The 15,449-nt window shown below is 36.6% G+C and overlaps 2 protein-coding genes across 5 annotated transcripts; one reads left to right on the top strand and one right to left on the bottom strand.

Moving 5' to 3' along the window:
- Window positions 1–2,704: 2,704 nt before the first annotated feature.
- LOC147404902 (zeatin O-glucosyltransferase-like) lies at window positions 2,705–12,934 on the bottom strand. 4 transcript variants are annotated; one of them, XM_086441001.1, is made up of 7 exons: window positions 12,790–12,934; window positions 12,433–12,494; window positions 11,233–11,360; window positions 10,419–10,569; window positions 9,809–10,161; window positions 3,816–3,976; window positions 2,706–2,883 (listed from the first exon to the last, which is right to left on the bottom strand). In XM_086441001.1, the coding sequence occupies exons 3-5, from the start codon at window positions 11,250–11,252 to the stop codon at window positions 9,892–9,894; spliced, it is 441 nt and encodes a 146-aa protein (XP_086297127.1). In that variant the 5' UTR covers window positions 11,253–11,360; window positions 12,433–12,494; window positions 12,790–12,934; the 3' UTR covers window positions 2,706–2,883; window positions 3,816–3,976; window positions 9,809–9,891. The 4 variants fall into 4 exon arrangements, with proteins under 4 accessions (XP_086297125.1, XP_086297127.1, XP_086297128.1 ...); XM_086441002.1 differs by lacking the exons at window positions 12,433–12,494; window positions 12,790–12,934 and adding an exon at window positions 11,591–11,714; XM_086440999.1 differs by lacking the exons at window positions 9,809–10,161; window positions 10,419–10,569; window positions 11,233–11,360; window positions 12,433–12,494; window positions 12,790–12,934 and adding an exon at window positions 4,254–4,532 and having other exon boundaries at window positions 2,705–2,883; window positions 3,703–3,976.
- On the top strand, window positions 4,989–9,825 carry LOC147404903 (uncharacterized). The gene is made up of 7 exons (XM_086437936.1): window positions 4,989–5,747; window positions 5,801–5,927; window positions 6,051–6,181; window positions 7,279–7,684; window positions 7,855–8,301; window positions 8,485–9,358; window positions 9,822–9,825. The coding sequence occupies exons 1-7, from the start codon at window positions 4,989–4,991 to the stop codon at window positions 9,823–9,825; spliced, it is 2,748 nt and encodes a 915-aa protein (XP_086294062.1).
- Window positions 12,935–15,449: the final 2,515 nt, after the last annotated feature.

Here is a 15,449-nt window from a genome sequence, read left to right as displayed (position 1 = left end):
ATGATAGATTTTACAATTTGGGAAAAAGGATAACCCAATCTGTTATGCTAAAGTTGAAATAGTTGAGTATCCTTGGACAATGTAGACATACAAGCTGTAGGAGAAACAATGACACTACTAGAAGATTGAGCAGGATAGATGAAAGTGGTTGGATGAAGGGTGCTGAGAGGACTCGCATGATGTGAAGCAGGACGAAAAAATTGAGGTGGATCAAATTCATATAAGCCATCTCTAAGATTCCCTCTCATTAGAACCTGATGAGTTACCTAATCTTTGACAAAACAATAGTTAGAATGGAATTGGAAGTAAACATTATTGTCAGAGGCAAATTTAGAAACACTAACTAAGTTTCTAGTAATTAATGGCACATGAAGAATCTGATTGAGTTTAAGAAGACGAGATTGAGAGGGAAAAGAAGAATGACCAACAACTTGAATTGACAAACCTGTTTCGTTACCCATATGAATCTGATCTATACCAGAGTAACCTCCTTAAGTCATCAGGTTATTTGCATCTGGACTGCAGTGGTGTGTCACCCCTGAATCCGGGTACCAGCAAGGATCATAAGGAGTGTTAGGTGTAGCAACCATAATTGTGGCTTGCATCTGAGGTGAAGAAGAAGCATTTGATGGTGTAGTAGCTAACACTAAAGAGTAGTGTGGCTAGGCTTGTTACACAACTGGCATTGAGGTCACGACTATCCACTCCAGGAGAAACCAGACCGATCGCTACCTCGATGATAGCCACCTCGATAACCACTGGAACTAGAATGACCTCCTGGTCCACCATGAAATTCACCATGAGAAGAGGAGTTAAAATTGGAACTAGACCGATTAAGAATTTGAGGAAAGCCTCCGTGATGCTGTTTGCGCAGATTGCCATAGGTAGTTAGATTAGCAACAGCAATACTAGAATCAAGCTCTCTGGAATATTTTTCAATCTAGGACTCCTGAGCAAGCAACAGAGATTCAATCTCTTCGATAGAATATGCATCAGATCGAGAGTTAACAAAAATTATAAAGGTACTTTCGAGACTTTTCGGAGGTTCAAAATTCATGAGGGGTATTTTCGTCATTTTTTTGATTTTTGTCCATTTGGGTGAATTTTGGCGTGTAGTTTCTTTTAATCGCAACGTGATTATTTCTAAGTCTCAAGGTCAGGTTTTTCTAGCGTAGCGAGGTCTCTAAGTTGTCCAAATATTCAGCAAACCTAAGCGTACGTGCTTGCTAAGTCGAAAGTAAAGTGTAGCGATCCTAAGCGTGCATAATTCTATGTCGCGTGGTCAAGAGAAAGAAGAGAATAGAATTAAAAGACGAAAGGAATTGGAAAGAGGTTTCTCTCAGGCTTTTGAATTCTTTGTGCTCATCATTAAAAATTCATAGCAACTGGTGACGGATTGCCAAGTCAGGTGGATGCAAAAATGGGGTGTCTACAATATTAAAATTGTTTAATTGAGAGTAGTATGACAATGAAATGGGAAAGTGGACTCCGCCAAAAGATCGGGATCCCTCTTTCACATGTCTCAAATAATTTCCTTTCCCACCAAAAAAGGGATGAACATTACCCATACTTTTTGGCCAATAGTAAAGATACCCTTATTTTCCTTTTTGATAAGCCATTTCATTAATAAGAGAGCTAGGTCCGTCGTAATGCCAACCAAGTGAGAACAAGTACAAAAGAAGGTGGTGTGCAGCAATAGAGCATACCATTTCCCAATTTCCTACAAAGCCTTCAAAGAAAAGCCCTCATGAATTATCTAAAGATTTTTGACCAAAAAAAAAGTATAATCTAAAATAAGCATAATCGTATCCTTACAATCATATCCTTTGCCTTTGAAATTACGACTATTTCTCTCCTTCCAAACCCCCCAACATACTACAGAAAGAGTAATGCTCTATAACAATCTCTTTTCCCCTAATAAAGAGTATCCTAAGAGGAGCAATAAACCGAGCATGTCCCACACTGATCTAGGAATGCAGGACGACGTTTGAACAAGCTAAAGAAGTGCACCCAAATCTCAGAAGTGAAGCCACAATGGAACAGAAGATAATCAATTGATTCTCCATTTCTTAGGCACAAGAAGCAACAATTAACCCCACGGAAACCCATTTGCATCAAAAAGTCCAACGTCTGAATTCTCCCCAATGCTACCGTTTGGTTGAAGAACACAACCTTGACTAGGACTTTCGGACCCAAACTAGCAACATATATGAGAGAAAGACCCCCAACACTACACAAGGAATGATAAAAAGATCTCACAAAGAGCACTCCATCCGTTCTTACACTATGTGAAAAAAGCCCATATTTGACGGTCTTAGCCCGTCAAATTTTGAGAAATTTGACGGACCCTCCCATCAAATATGCCCGTCAAATATTCTCTTGTAGATTTTTTTTTTTGACGGCCCTGGACTATCAAATTATTGGAGAATGGGTTTAAAAAAAAAAAAAAAAACAAAAAAATTCATAGAGTATGACCGTCGAATTTGGAGGTTTAACAAACAATAGCATGGTCCTCTTATTCACCAATCACGAAATAATAATAAAAAAAAATCAGAAAAATAAAAAACAAAAGAAAAATCATAAATTAAGAATATGATGGGCATCCATATTGACTGAAGAACAAAAAAGAGAAAACTGAATCAATATCAATATTCATGAATTAATATTTTAAAATTGAAATAGACCCAACTTTTACATTAAATCGAAGAAAATTCAGCAAAACCAAATCCTTGACTGGCTTCATTCTTGTCTGCATCACCTCTTTTCCTCAGCTCCTTCATAATGGGATTCTTTGGATTGATCACCATTGTCTTCTTGCTTGATATGTACCCAGCCATGCTCGAGTCCCTCAGAGCTGTGCCTTCATTGTCCTCTCCATGTTAGCTATCCACCTATACTCTCCATGTTAGCTGTTCACAAGACCCAATAAAATGTAAAGAGGCAAAAAGACACCAAAATAGGATCTCAAGCAATACAAACACCAAGGTATCCCACCTGTTTGATTGAAACAAAGTTTGCAATAACAATTCTGTGCCATTTACCAGCAGTAGATAAAATTTATTTTCCAAGTTAGTTTATCAAATGAAATCCTGAATAACGAGTTAAGCAATAATAAACCTATCGAAAGAAGAACAATGAAAAAAATAATAAAGAAGAAGAAGAAGAACGAAATGATATATGTATATACACGAGGTTGTTTGCAGGTGAACGCCAATATAATCCTTGAATGGCTGATGGAAAAAAGCTCACAAGCAGCCAGAGCATAAACAATCAGTGCATTCAACCAACCAAAGTCATTCCTATATCAAAATTCTAATATTTATTTAACCGTTACTAAATAAATAATAATTTCAGTTGCTTCCCTTTGAAAATGGCATCAATTGCATCAAAAAATGTAATTTACAAAAATTGACAGGAATACCTAATAAGTGTACATATTCTCAAATAACCTGATTGCATTGACTACTTAACCCAAACTTAATAATGTCTCTAAAGATCATCTAGTTTTATTTGTGAACACTCTTGTATATGATAATAACACTCATATAATCCAATATGATTTAAATGATATTCACACCTAGCACAAGCATACTTGTTGCCATAAATGGCAATGGCAAGCCCTAGTTAATAATGTCTTAAGAAAATAAGTAATTTTCAATAAACCAATACGATTATCGAGGGTTATAGTTCAGTATTTGTCACCTCATTCACAGTTGATGGCAGTGTTAAATCACTCATGGGCATGTTTGACTTCATTCTACCATGCATGCAAAATGTAGGTGGTAAAGGTTGGGAAAGAGTGCCAGAATAGCTACCGAGCATATGAACCACAGTTACCATTGTTGGCCTAACTGCAACATCTTGAACACATAATAGCCCAATGTGGATGCATCTCATCACTTCGCTTGTCGAAAAATTATACCTCAATGTGTACACATATAGCTTAATGTGTACAATGGCTTGCTCACATGCATATCTGAAAGGAATGATGACATATATCCATTAGTTAAGAGGAAAATTTGGAAGAAACACATCATCATCAAAGCCTTATTCCAAACATTTGGGGCTGAAACATATGATCCGAATGGTTCAACAGTTGCACCTGTTCACATTATTATACTTACAAACATGCCCTGTCAATCATAAAAATATTTTAGCAATAGCAACAAGTCCCTCCTACGGTCCTACCCATGTGAACTATATATAGAAATCCCAACGAGTTAATATATATCATGAGAAATGAAAAGCATTACTTCTCTAATGCGATCTCTTTGATCTGTTCATCCTCCATCGATGTCATGGTCCCAAACGAGACATATAGGACTGAATTCAATGGTTGTGTATCGAGCCAATTCAGGCACTTGTGATGCCGACATGACCCTTCATCATCGATGTCGATGAATACTGGATTGAATGGTCCAACAGACCAATGCTTCTTGTTTCCTTGCAATGCCTCTTGACCCAACATGTCTATAAATGTACCTTCAATTGGTCTACAAGTATTATAAAGAGCCACTATCATTGGTACATTATCGCTGGTATATTATTACTTGTAGAAGAATCCGAAAATCTGATCTCATAGAATCAAGAAAATAGGATATTCTTCTTGATTATTCTTGATTACTCTTAACTTTCTAGAATATTCTTGTAATGTTCTACAATAGGATAGTTGGTTTATTATTCTAGAATATTCTTGAAGTTCTAGATTATTCTTGTAATAGGATAGTTGGTCTATAAATACCACTATTGGGGCATTTGTAATGATCATCCAAGAATTCTCAATAAATTCAATTTTTCTACATGGTATCAGAGCACTAGGTTCTGATCTAGGGATTACCTATGGGGGTCAAAATCCGTGGAAGACGGCTTTAACCGGTGCGACTAGTAAGGACTCAGTGGTGTCAGGGGAAAGCACCACAAGTCCGAACCTGAACTCCTCCATCTCATTTAGTGGTTCAAAAGGGTCCACGAATTCGTTCCAATTAAATATGCACCGTCTAAATGGAAAAAACTACACGGAATGGTCGCAAATCGTTCGTTTGATTTTGGAAGGCAAGGGGAAGCTTGGATATCTGACAGGAGAAGTAACAAAACCTGCCAATGTAGATTCGACTCTCAAGACCTGGAAATCAGAAAATTCTTTGATTATTACGTGGTTAGTGAACTCAATGGAACCCGCAATTGGCAAGCCCTTCATGTTCCTGCCGACGGCCAAAGATGTTTGGGAAGCAGTCAGGGATACGTATTCCGATCTAGAAAATTCTTCGCAGATTTTTGGTTTAAAATCCAAACTTTGGCACGCGAAACAGGGTGACCGAGATGTAACCTCCTACTACAACGAGTTGATGACATTGTGGCAGGAGTTAGACCTCTGTTATGATGATGTCTGGGAGTGTGCGAATGATAGTGTCCGGTTCATGAAACGACAGGAGAATGATCGTGTATTTATGTTCTTAGCAGGACTTAACAAAGAATTAGACGAGGTGCGGGGCCGAATTTTAGGGAAAACTCCTCTGCCAACAATTCGTGAGGCCTTCTCAGATGTTCGGAGAGAAGAAGCACGGCAGAGTGTGATGCTTAACAACAAATCGGTTCCTAGTACTACTAACTCGGAAGTAGAAAGTTCTGCCCTTGTAACTCGAGATTTTCAGGAGGAGGTGAAGAAGGATGGTAAGCGTTCTGAACGGCCGTGGTGCGATCACTGCAAACGTCCGTGGCACACACGGAAACCTGTTGGAAAATTCATGGCAAGCCTCAAAACTGGAAGAAGAAGTCTGGTGGAGCGGGGCGTGCACTTCAGGCCAGTGTCTCGGATCAAGAGCAGCAGTCTTCTTCAAATTCGTTTCCTTTCACCAAGGAGCAGATAGACCAACTGTACAAGATTCTCGAGTCTCAGAAAAATCCTACTTGTTCTTTGGCTCAAAAAGGTAATTACCTGAAAACAGCTCTCATTGGTGTCAACCCTGATCGCACCTGGATCATCGATTCAGGTGCAACCGATCATATGACAGGGTTGTCAAATCTTTTTTCTTCGTATAATCCTTGTGCAGGTAATCAGAAAATTAAGATTGCAGATGGCTCTCTTTCAGCCATTGCAGGAAAAGGTTCTATTATAGTATCTCCATCACTCACTCTTCACGATGTTCTTCACGTTCCCAAACTTTCCTGTAATCTTTTGTCTGTCAGCAAGCTAGCCCGTGATCAAAATTGTCAAACTAATTTTTTCCCAACTCATTGTGTGTTCCAGGATTTGACCTCGGGGAGGATGATTGGCAGTGCTAAACAGAGTGGAGGACTCTACTTCCTTGATGATGGATCTGAATCGAGGCGACAATCTCAACAAATAAGTTCCTGCTTTGAATCTATTTCTGTTTCCAATAATAATATTATGTTATGGCATTTAAGATTAGGTCATCCAAGTTTCAAATATTTAAAACATTTATTTCCTAAGTTGTTTGGCAATAAAGATCCATCTATGTTTCATTGTGAAATATGTGAATTTGCAAAACACCACCGTACATCTTTTCCTTCACAACCATATAAACCATCAAAACCTTTCACTATTATTCACAGTGATGTTTGGGGTCCTAATAAGATAAGTACACCTTCTAGCAAGAGATGGTTCATCACATTTACGGATGATCATACTCGACTCTGCTGGGTGTATTTATTGAAAGAAAAATCAGAGGCCGAACGCGTTTTTAAAAATTTTTACAATATGGTGCAGACTCAATTTCAAACTAACATACAAGTTTTCAGGAGTGATAATGGGAAAGAGTATTTTAACACGACCTTGGAAATTTTTTTCTTGAAAAAGGAATAATTCATCACAGTTCTTGCATCGATACACCCCAACAGAATGGTGTTGCAGAAAGAAAAAATAAACATCTGTTGGAGGTGGCTCGTGCATTACTTTTTACAACTAAAGTTCCCAAGTATCTATGGGGAGAGGCTGTTTTAACTGCTGCGTACTTAATAAACAGAATGCCCTCCAAAGTTTTACAATTTCGAACTCCTTTCCAAGTTTTCACAAATTGTTTTCCAACTACTAGACTTTCTGCTGATCTACCTCTAAAAATATTTGGTTGTACGGTTTTTGTTCATGAACATCGAAAAATTGGAAAACTTGAGCCCAGAGCTATAAAATGTGTCTTCATTGGTTACTCCCCAACTCAGAAAGGCTATAAATGTTTTGACCCGATATCGAAAAAATGTTTTGTCACAATGGATGTTACATTTTTTGAAAAACAACCATATTTTAAGGATATTCATCTTCAGGGGGAGATTTTTAAGGAAGATTCATTTAACTCGGGCAATGTTTTTCTCTCAGATGATGTGTTTCTCTTGCAAGAATCTGAGTCTAGTATCTCTGCACCTACAGTAAATGGCCAAGATTCATTCCTTGAAAATCCTCCTATTATGAGTGATGTTTCCCCTGAGTCTAGACCTACATTTGAAAAACAATTTAAAAATCAGAATTCTGAACAACAAATTTTGGAAACCGAAAATAAGGAACAACCTACTATAATGTCACAACATGATAATAGATTCAAGGATGGTGACCGAACTTGGAAAGGGATTGTTTACTTGAAGAAGAATCATAAGAAAAGGAAAGACGAATTGACTCTACAGCACAGCCATGATTCTGAACCAAGGACGAATCAACAATCTGAGTCTGTTACAGGTAATTCTCTTTCTCTTTCCAACAGTCAGTCTAAGCCTTCTGATTTAGACATTCCTATAGCTCTTCGTAAAGGGGTTAGATCTTATACTAGTCATCCACTGTCTAAATTTGTATCATACTCGAAATTGTCATCATCTCTTGCTGTTTTACCTCTCAATTGTCCAGTGTAGAAATTCCTAATAGTGTACAGGAGGCTCTAAAGGTTCCAAAGTGGAAGGAAGCAGTACTTGAAGAGATGAAAGCTCTTGAGAAGAACAATACTTGGAGTGTTGAGGCATTGCCAGCTGGGAAGACCACTGTGGGTTGTAAATGGGTCTTCACTGTGAAGTACAACTCTGATGGTTCAGTGGAAAGATACAAGGCTAGGTTGGTGGCAAAGGGATTCACCCAGACATATGGCATTGATTATTCTGAGACTTTTGCTCCTGTTGCAAAATTAAACACGGTGAGAGTACTTTTATCTATTGCTGCTAATCTGGACTGGCCCTTGCAACAACTAGATGTGAAGAATGCCTTCCTCAATGGTGACTTGGAGGAAGAAGTGTACATGGATAGTCCACCGGGCTTTGAGGAGAAGTTTGGCTCAAGAATATGCAAACTAAAAAAGTCCCTGTATGGTCTCAAACAGTCTCCAAGGGCTTGGTTTGAGAAGTTCACACAGTCTGTCAAAAAACAAGGATATTCTCAAGGACAAGCTGATCATACCTTGTTTTTCAAGTTTTCTCATGAAGGAAAGGTTGCTGTGCTAATAGTTTATGTTGATGATATTATTCTCACAGGTGATGATGTGATCGAAATAGAGAGATTGAAGAAGAGCCTTGCTTTAGAATTCGAAATCAAGGATTTGGGAGCACTAAGATATTTCCTTGGCATGGAAGTTGCTCGTTCAAGGAAAGGAATCGTTGTCTCTCAACGAAAGTATATTCTTGATCTTTTGAAGGAAACCGGGTTAAGTGGTTGCAGACCGGCTGAGACTCCCATGGATCCCAATGTAAAGCTTTGGGAAGAGGGAAGTGTTCCTGTTGATACTGGTAGATACCAGAGATTGGTTGGAAAACTAATCTATTTATCTCATACTCGACCGGATATTGCCTTCTCTGTCAGTGTTGTTAGTCAATTTATGCACGCACCTTATGAAGAACACCTCGAGGCGGTCTACCGAATTTTGAGATATTTAAAGTCTACTCCTGGAAAAGGTCTGTTTTTCAAAAAGACAAATCAAAGGAGTGTTGAGGTATTTACTGATGCAGATTGGGCAGGTTCAGTGAATGACAGGAGATCTACTTCAGGGTATTGCACCTTTTTGTGGGGAAACTTGGTTACCTGGCGAAGCAAGAAGCAAAATGTTGTTGCCAGAAGTAGCGCAGAGGCTGAGTTTAGAGCAATGGCTCAAGGGATCTGTGAGGTATTGTGGATATACAGAATCCTCGAAGAACTCAAGATGACTGTGGAACTTCCTCTGAAGCTGTACTGCGACAATAAGGCTGCAATAAGTATTGCTCACAATCCTGTCCAGCATGATAGGACGAAGCACATTGAGATTGATCGACATTTCATTAAGGAAAAAATTGAAGCTGGAACTGTTTGCTTGCCGTTTGTGCCTTCTAGTCAGCAAACAGCCGACATCTTGACTAAGGGGCTTGCTAGACCTAACTTTGAATATCTGATAAGCAAGTTGGGCATGATTGACATCTATGCACCAACTTGAGGGGGAGTGTAGAAGAATCCGGAAATCTGATCTCATAGAATCAAGAAAATAAGATATTCTTCTTAATTATTCTTGATTACTCTTAACTTTCTAGAATATTCTTGTAATGTTCTACAATAGGATAGTTGGTTTATTATTCTAGAATATTCTTGAAGTTCTAGATTATTCTTGTAATAGGATAGTTGGTCTATAAATACCACTATTGGGGCATTTGTAATGATCATCCAAGAATTCTCAATAAATTCAATTTTTCTACATTACTCATAAAACTACTTAAGTTATGCCATTTCCATGTGACCCTACCAAGTATACACACACACATATATATATATATATATATATATATATATATATATAGATAAAAAGAACTCAAAAGCCTTATAAGCAGTGCATTTATCTACCTATGCATCTCCCACCTGTACAAACCAGCTGAAGTCTAATTACACCAATTGCAAGAAATCCATTCAGACATGGTTCCTTTACTGTTCCATCCAACAAACTATACCACAATCTGGAAATATAACAACAGAGAAAACTCACATTCTTCTTGGCTGGCATGCATAACTGTGCTGGAACTTCCTCCCTCATGCATAACCAAGGGTGTCTGATCTCTGTTATTCATTCTTGAAAAGTTCTCTATAGCTCTCCTGTGTCTATCCATTCCTGGACGATGATCATCTACCTCATAAGCATGACTACGACCATAATATGGAGTATCCCATGGGCTAAATTCGTAAAAACCCAAATGCATTGGCCAGTAAGCATTCACCTGCATAAACAGCCGAAAATGAACATCAGTGAATCGGAAATACATCACAAGATGATGATATCTTATCAGAAATACAGAAAGATCCGAAGAAACAGGAAACTCATTCAAATCCCCAAGTGATTAAAAGGCACCAAAAGAACACAATGGGATTCCTTATAATTAACATCAATGTGAAAATGCTGGTCTAGGGAACTTTGGATTTCTGAAAACGCATTAAAGATGAACGAATCACCTAATTAAATAACTGCTAAAAGTACCTGATCATGCATTGCTACAGCGAAAGGAAAATCGGAATGTCCATAGGTCAGACCCTCAAACAAATCCATAAAACTTTCAGTAATTGTGTAAGGAAATCCAGTATTAATGTAATCAAACTCCAACTGGCAGTTTTCGTACATTGTCATCGTTCTGTAGAAAGGAAGATTAAACACATCAACACCATGAGGATCATGAAAAAACAACCATGAATAAGACCTAAAACATCGATCAATTGATACTTGTTCTTATTATAAAAAATAAAAACAAACAAAAAAATGGATTCCAGATTCAATTGAGTCAACATCAATTTATGTAATTCCAACAGTGGAACAGCCTAATGAACAAATTCTTGGAATCCCATCTAAAGCTCAATATTCACAATTAACAAAAATTCCACTGAGAAATAATACTGTAGTTAGAAGAAATACACGGTAACAGTGATTTATACAATAATCTTTCTGCATATTTTTTTTTTTTGCAAAAATAATGTAAGTTTATACAGAAATCAACATTAACACCTCAGTTCATTGCTTCTTCCAGAATTGTTTCAACTAAATTTCCCATTATACAAGTCCAACAATGGAACAACCTAACGAAAAAATTCTTGCAATTCCATCTATAGATTGATATTCAAAATTAACAAAAATTGCACTATGAAATAATACTGAAGTTGTAAGAGTTGCACAGTTTCTGCACACAAAAGAAAGTGCAAAATTGGATGATTAAGTGTAACACAACCTCATTTCCAAGTATCAAAACATTCCAAAGAGAAATGGATGTAAATTAATAAACTCACACATAATGCCACAATACCTCTTAAACGTTCTTGGCATTCGAACATGTGGTTTAACTTCAAAGAGAACCCCTTTCTCGATTCTAATGTAAAGGGCTTGTAATCTCCCTGCCTTATTAAGTGGGCTATCTAATATCGCGAGGAGAGCCTGAAAACATAAACACTTACAATCATGATTCATGCAAAACCAATTCTATACTATAAAAACTTAAAGGGCTTAGCTTCTAGGATTTGGAATTCAATATTTTGAGTAATTAAGGGTCTGTTTGGATAGACAGATTTGAATATTAAGTTTTCACAATAGAATTAAAAGCCAAAAAACATTTTCCCAAAATCAAGAAAAGTGAAAACACCACCAAAACTAAGAAATTCACCAACCTGGTGAACAATGTCGGGCCTATAATCATTAGGGTTTTGATTATACTTCCGGAGGAAATTAGCATGATCATCCAAATTCAAAATCTAGTAGGTCTGAACACAAAAACAATAAAAGAAAGAACAATTTAAATTGCAGAGTCTTAAAGAAGAAACCCAATTAAAATCTCACACGTACAATTAGTAGCTCAACAAAGAAATCCCAAAGTTGATGAGAGTTGCAGAAGCAAGAGAAAACCTTAGTATTTTGAGCAGTGGTGGCACTGGGTCATGTATTGTTTGTGTCATCTTAAGATAAGGATATTCTGAAATTTTACCCCACCCATTTAATGATCATGTCAAACCCTTAGACCCTAACCCGACAACAATTAACAAATGACACAACCCAATCCACATAACCCATTTGATAAATAGATTGGGTTGTGTCGTATTCAGGTTGAGAAATAAATGAAGAGTGCTCACTGAAAGCAAGCTGACAGTGAGAAACATCTAAATCTCATAAGATAATATTTTTTTTATTTGATAGATAAATCACATAAAATATTTTTAAGGTCTCCAACATAGTTTCCAGCAATTAAAAAAAGTCGTAAGAGCCAAAAGATGACATTCAAGGACGCAAAATTTATAGAAAGATAAAGTCCATGCATAATTATCAGAAATTTGAAGAACTGAAGTGTAAGATAGTGCTAAAAGATGTGAGAGCACACATTTGTATTAATTCTTGGATTAAATTTGTCCTTTGCATCTAAAGCAGTAAAAACAGGATTACGGTAAAAATAGTTGTTGTAATTGATGCCCATTTCTAGGGTATGGCCATTGTGATGCAACTTAAGACAAGAACTTACCTATGCCCTCTGATGGAGTTATAGGGAAGTCAGACAGCACACCATCAACAGAGAAGTTATCACTGTCAACAAATGATAGATACTCAGCTATTGGATCATAACTGTAATTGTAGCTAAAGAGTACATCATTTGAAAAATCTGAAGCAAAAACTTCAAGCCCTTTCCTGAAGTCTAAATAGCAGTCTAGGAGCCAACATATTTGATTTGAAGTTGTTGAAGCACAAGAAAGGTAAAGTATTCAGTTGGAATGGATACATATAAATTGACTTAATTGTTTTATCAAATTGAGGCACCAACAAGTCAACCTAAATATCAAAGTTGCAACAAGGACTCAAAATGTGATAGTGGCATGCATACCTCTTACAGGATGATTCTTGTTTATATGAGAAAAGCAATCTGCAATAACAGTGAGATGTCAGTATCATATAATTATAATTGTGGGTACTATTGAATAAAAATACAATAAAAGGAAACTAACCTCAATAAGAAAACTCTAGAAAATTTTTGTTAAATGAGATATCCCAGTTCCAATCCAATGGTGTTGGCATTTTTATTTATTTATAAAAGCAGCAATTAAATCTGGGTACTTTGTCTAATTAATTAAATTAGAAAAGTCTGCCTATTAGTAAACTCACTGTCGAGGTCTACAAGGCGATGACAAGTGAGAAGATCTTTGTAGAATTTGATTTTCTAAGACTTTTCTAAAGAAGGGAAGAAAAGCAGAGGAGTTGCAGAGTCCTGAGAATTCAGAGATTCCCTTGTCCACATTGGCCCCCACACACTACCCCATTAAAGATTAAACAAAACCCATGTCTCATATAATCATACTTTACTAATTAGGATGCTAATAATTAAGAACACATTATAGCTATAAGTGACCGGTAAAATCTATTACACATATAATCATGTATATATAATAAACAAAATATAAAAAAGAAATTGAATATGTGGTCTATCTTTTCTTGCAATTTTTCTGCCTTCACTGACTAGCACTCTATGAGGGATTCAGTGATGATCTTTTCCAAGCCTAGCTCTTTTTTCTTATCCAAATTCACAACTTGGAGTGCCAATGTGGGCCTCTGCAGGTCTGAATTTGAATATTTTGAATTGCCTCAGTCGAGTAGTCTTGATTTTTTCTTCTAACCAAGGCACTGCCTTGTGACAAGATTTTAAGCCTTGAGATGATCTCCGGTTAGCTCCTTTTGTTTCAGCCCCGAATGCATAGATTATCTCATCTTGAACATGGTCAAGTCATGAATAAAGTTCTTGACTTGTATATCGACATAACATGTGTGGGCACTAGATGTATGATATTTTCTTGACTCCTATACTTATATTTGTCTATCCAAATTCCAGACTCTTGAGTAATTTTATCAAATCACATCGGATTTTTTATTTTAGATATAATCCATTGAGACTCTTGGGGAGGTATTATAGCTCTTGGGATTTCAGTTAAATGTTTGTAAGTTGTAACTTGTGAGTAATGAAATAGTTAGGATCTTCTTATTCTTAATATTGGGGAATATAAGAAGAGACTAGAAAGAAAATTGAGAGGGTCACACATGTCTCACGTCTATGGCTTTTACAAGCTTAACCTTGCTAGTGAATACCCGGTATGCATTTGTACTGTATTCAGTGCTCTTTTCATTAACTACACGCTTAAATTTACAACTGCTCTATTCAATATATGCCTTTCTGATGTTCTATCTAAAATTGTATAATTTTTCTAAGTAGCTTTCTTATTATTGAATCATACTACTTTCTAAGTGCCCTTATCCTTGGTTTTCTCTACAATCCTTTTTCAACTATAATACATAACAATCTCAGAACTCTCATTATCAACAACTACAACAAACAAAACCAAATCCACATACTTCAGAACTGAAAAAAATTTCACTAAGCCTTAATCATACCAACAATATCAAAAGCTAGAAATTTTGCATTAAAATTCAGATCACCTTATTATCCAAATATGTGCAATAATCTACTACTACAACACCATTTGTGGAGCTCTGATCTAACAAAAAAAACTAATGAGAATATTAGCAACTAATTGCATTATGTCAAAATTTTATCTAAACTTAGGGGGTTTGAAAATCAAACAAAGTTCAACAGATCATCAAAAATTATTTATATTATGATTACTCAAATAAGAACATAAATACAGATTTCAGCAACAATTAAACTTCTAGATCTGGAAATATCTTGAAGAAAAATCCGAAATAAGTGAAACAAAATTACATCAATTAGTAGTCCCTTCAAGACAAAATAAAAATTCCGAATCGTTTTGAAACAACCGATTTTCTCAATAGTGGATCTCTAACACAAAAACTAATCCAAACAAGAATTCATGAACCCTAGGATCCGAATTCGAAATCAAAAAGACAAATCAACTAAATCAGATCTCTATAATTAGTAAAACAACGAACGAAATTGAAGAAGTTGTGAAATTACCAGAATTTGTAGAAGATTTAGGTTGCAGAGGTGTGGAAGGCTGGGATGTTCTTGAAGGAATTATCGAGAGATCACTTTAAGGTTCCAGTTAACCCTAAATCTCATCTTCACTCCACCATTTTCAGTGTTGTGAGTTCAAAAAATCAGATACAGAGAGATCGATCGGATATAGAGCGAGATGTGATCGAGAGAGAGAGAGAGAGAGAGAGATTCTGACAATTGGAGAGCTTCTTACGAACCAGAGAAAGAGAGAGGGAGAGCGAAGGAAAAAAAAATTGCAGATCGGTGAGAGAGAGCGAACCAGAGAGCGAAGGAAAAAAAATGCATATGAGAGAGAGGGTAGAAACTTTGCGTAGATTCCTTTAAATATCGTGGGCCCGTGGCCGTCAAATTTTAGATTTTAAAATTCGTCGAGCTAAGCCCAACAATTTTTTTTTGCAATTTTTAAAATTTTCACGTAGTGTTATACCCCACACTCTCACATCCCCAACCCCTTTTAAATCAGAAATAAAAGAAATAGTGTCAGAGATCAACCTTCCAACGAAGTCCAGCTCACAGTCATT

Source organism: Akebia trifoliata, chromosome 4 (assembly GCF_017979445.1).
Source record: "Akebia trifoliata isolate Shusen 1 chromosome 4, ASM1797944v1, whole genome shotgun sequence".
NCBI lineage: Eukaryota > Viridiplantae > Streptophyta > Magnoliopsida > Ranunculales > Lardizabalaceae > Akebia > Akebia trifoliata.
This window is presented reverse-complemented; position numbering and strand designations above follow the sequence as displayed.

Bases quoted from the DNA above. Each gene is read 5' to 3' on its own strand.
- LOC147404902 (XM_086440999.1), bottom strand. From the start codon at position 4,522: ATGATAGTGGCTCTTTATAATACTTGTAGACCAATTGAAGGTACATTT. The intron at 3,977-4,253 runs GTAATGCTTTTC...CATTCCTTTCAG, and splicing joins AAAGAGATCGCATTAGAGAA to ATATGCATGTGAGCAAGCCA. The intron at 2,884-3,702 runs GTGACAAATACT...ATAGGTGGATAG, and splicing joins TGCCATCAACTGTGAATGAG to CTAACATGGAGAGGACAATG.
- LOC147404903 (XM_086437936.1), top strand. From the start codon at position 4,989: ATGCACCGTCTAAATGGAAAAAACTACACGGAATGGTCGCAAATCGTT. The intron at 5,748-5,800 runs GCAAGCCTCAAA...CGTGCACTTCAG, and splicing joins AACCTGTTGGAAAATTCATG to GCCAGTGTCTCGGATCAAGA. The intron at 7,685-7,854 runs GTAATTCTCTTT...TGTCCAGTGTAG, and splicing joins ACAATCTGAGTCTGTTACAG to AAATTCCTAATAGTGTACAG.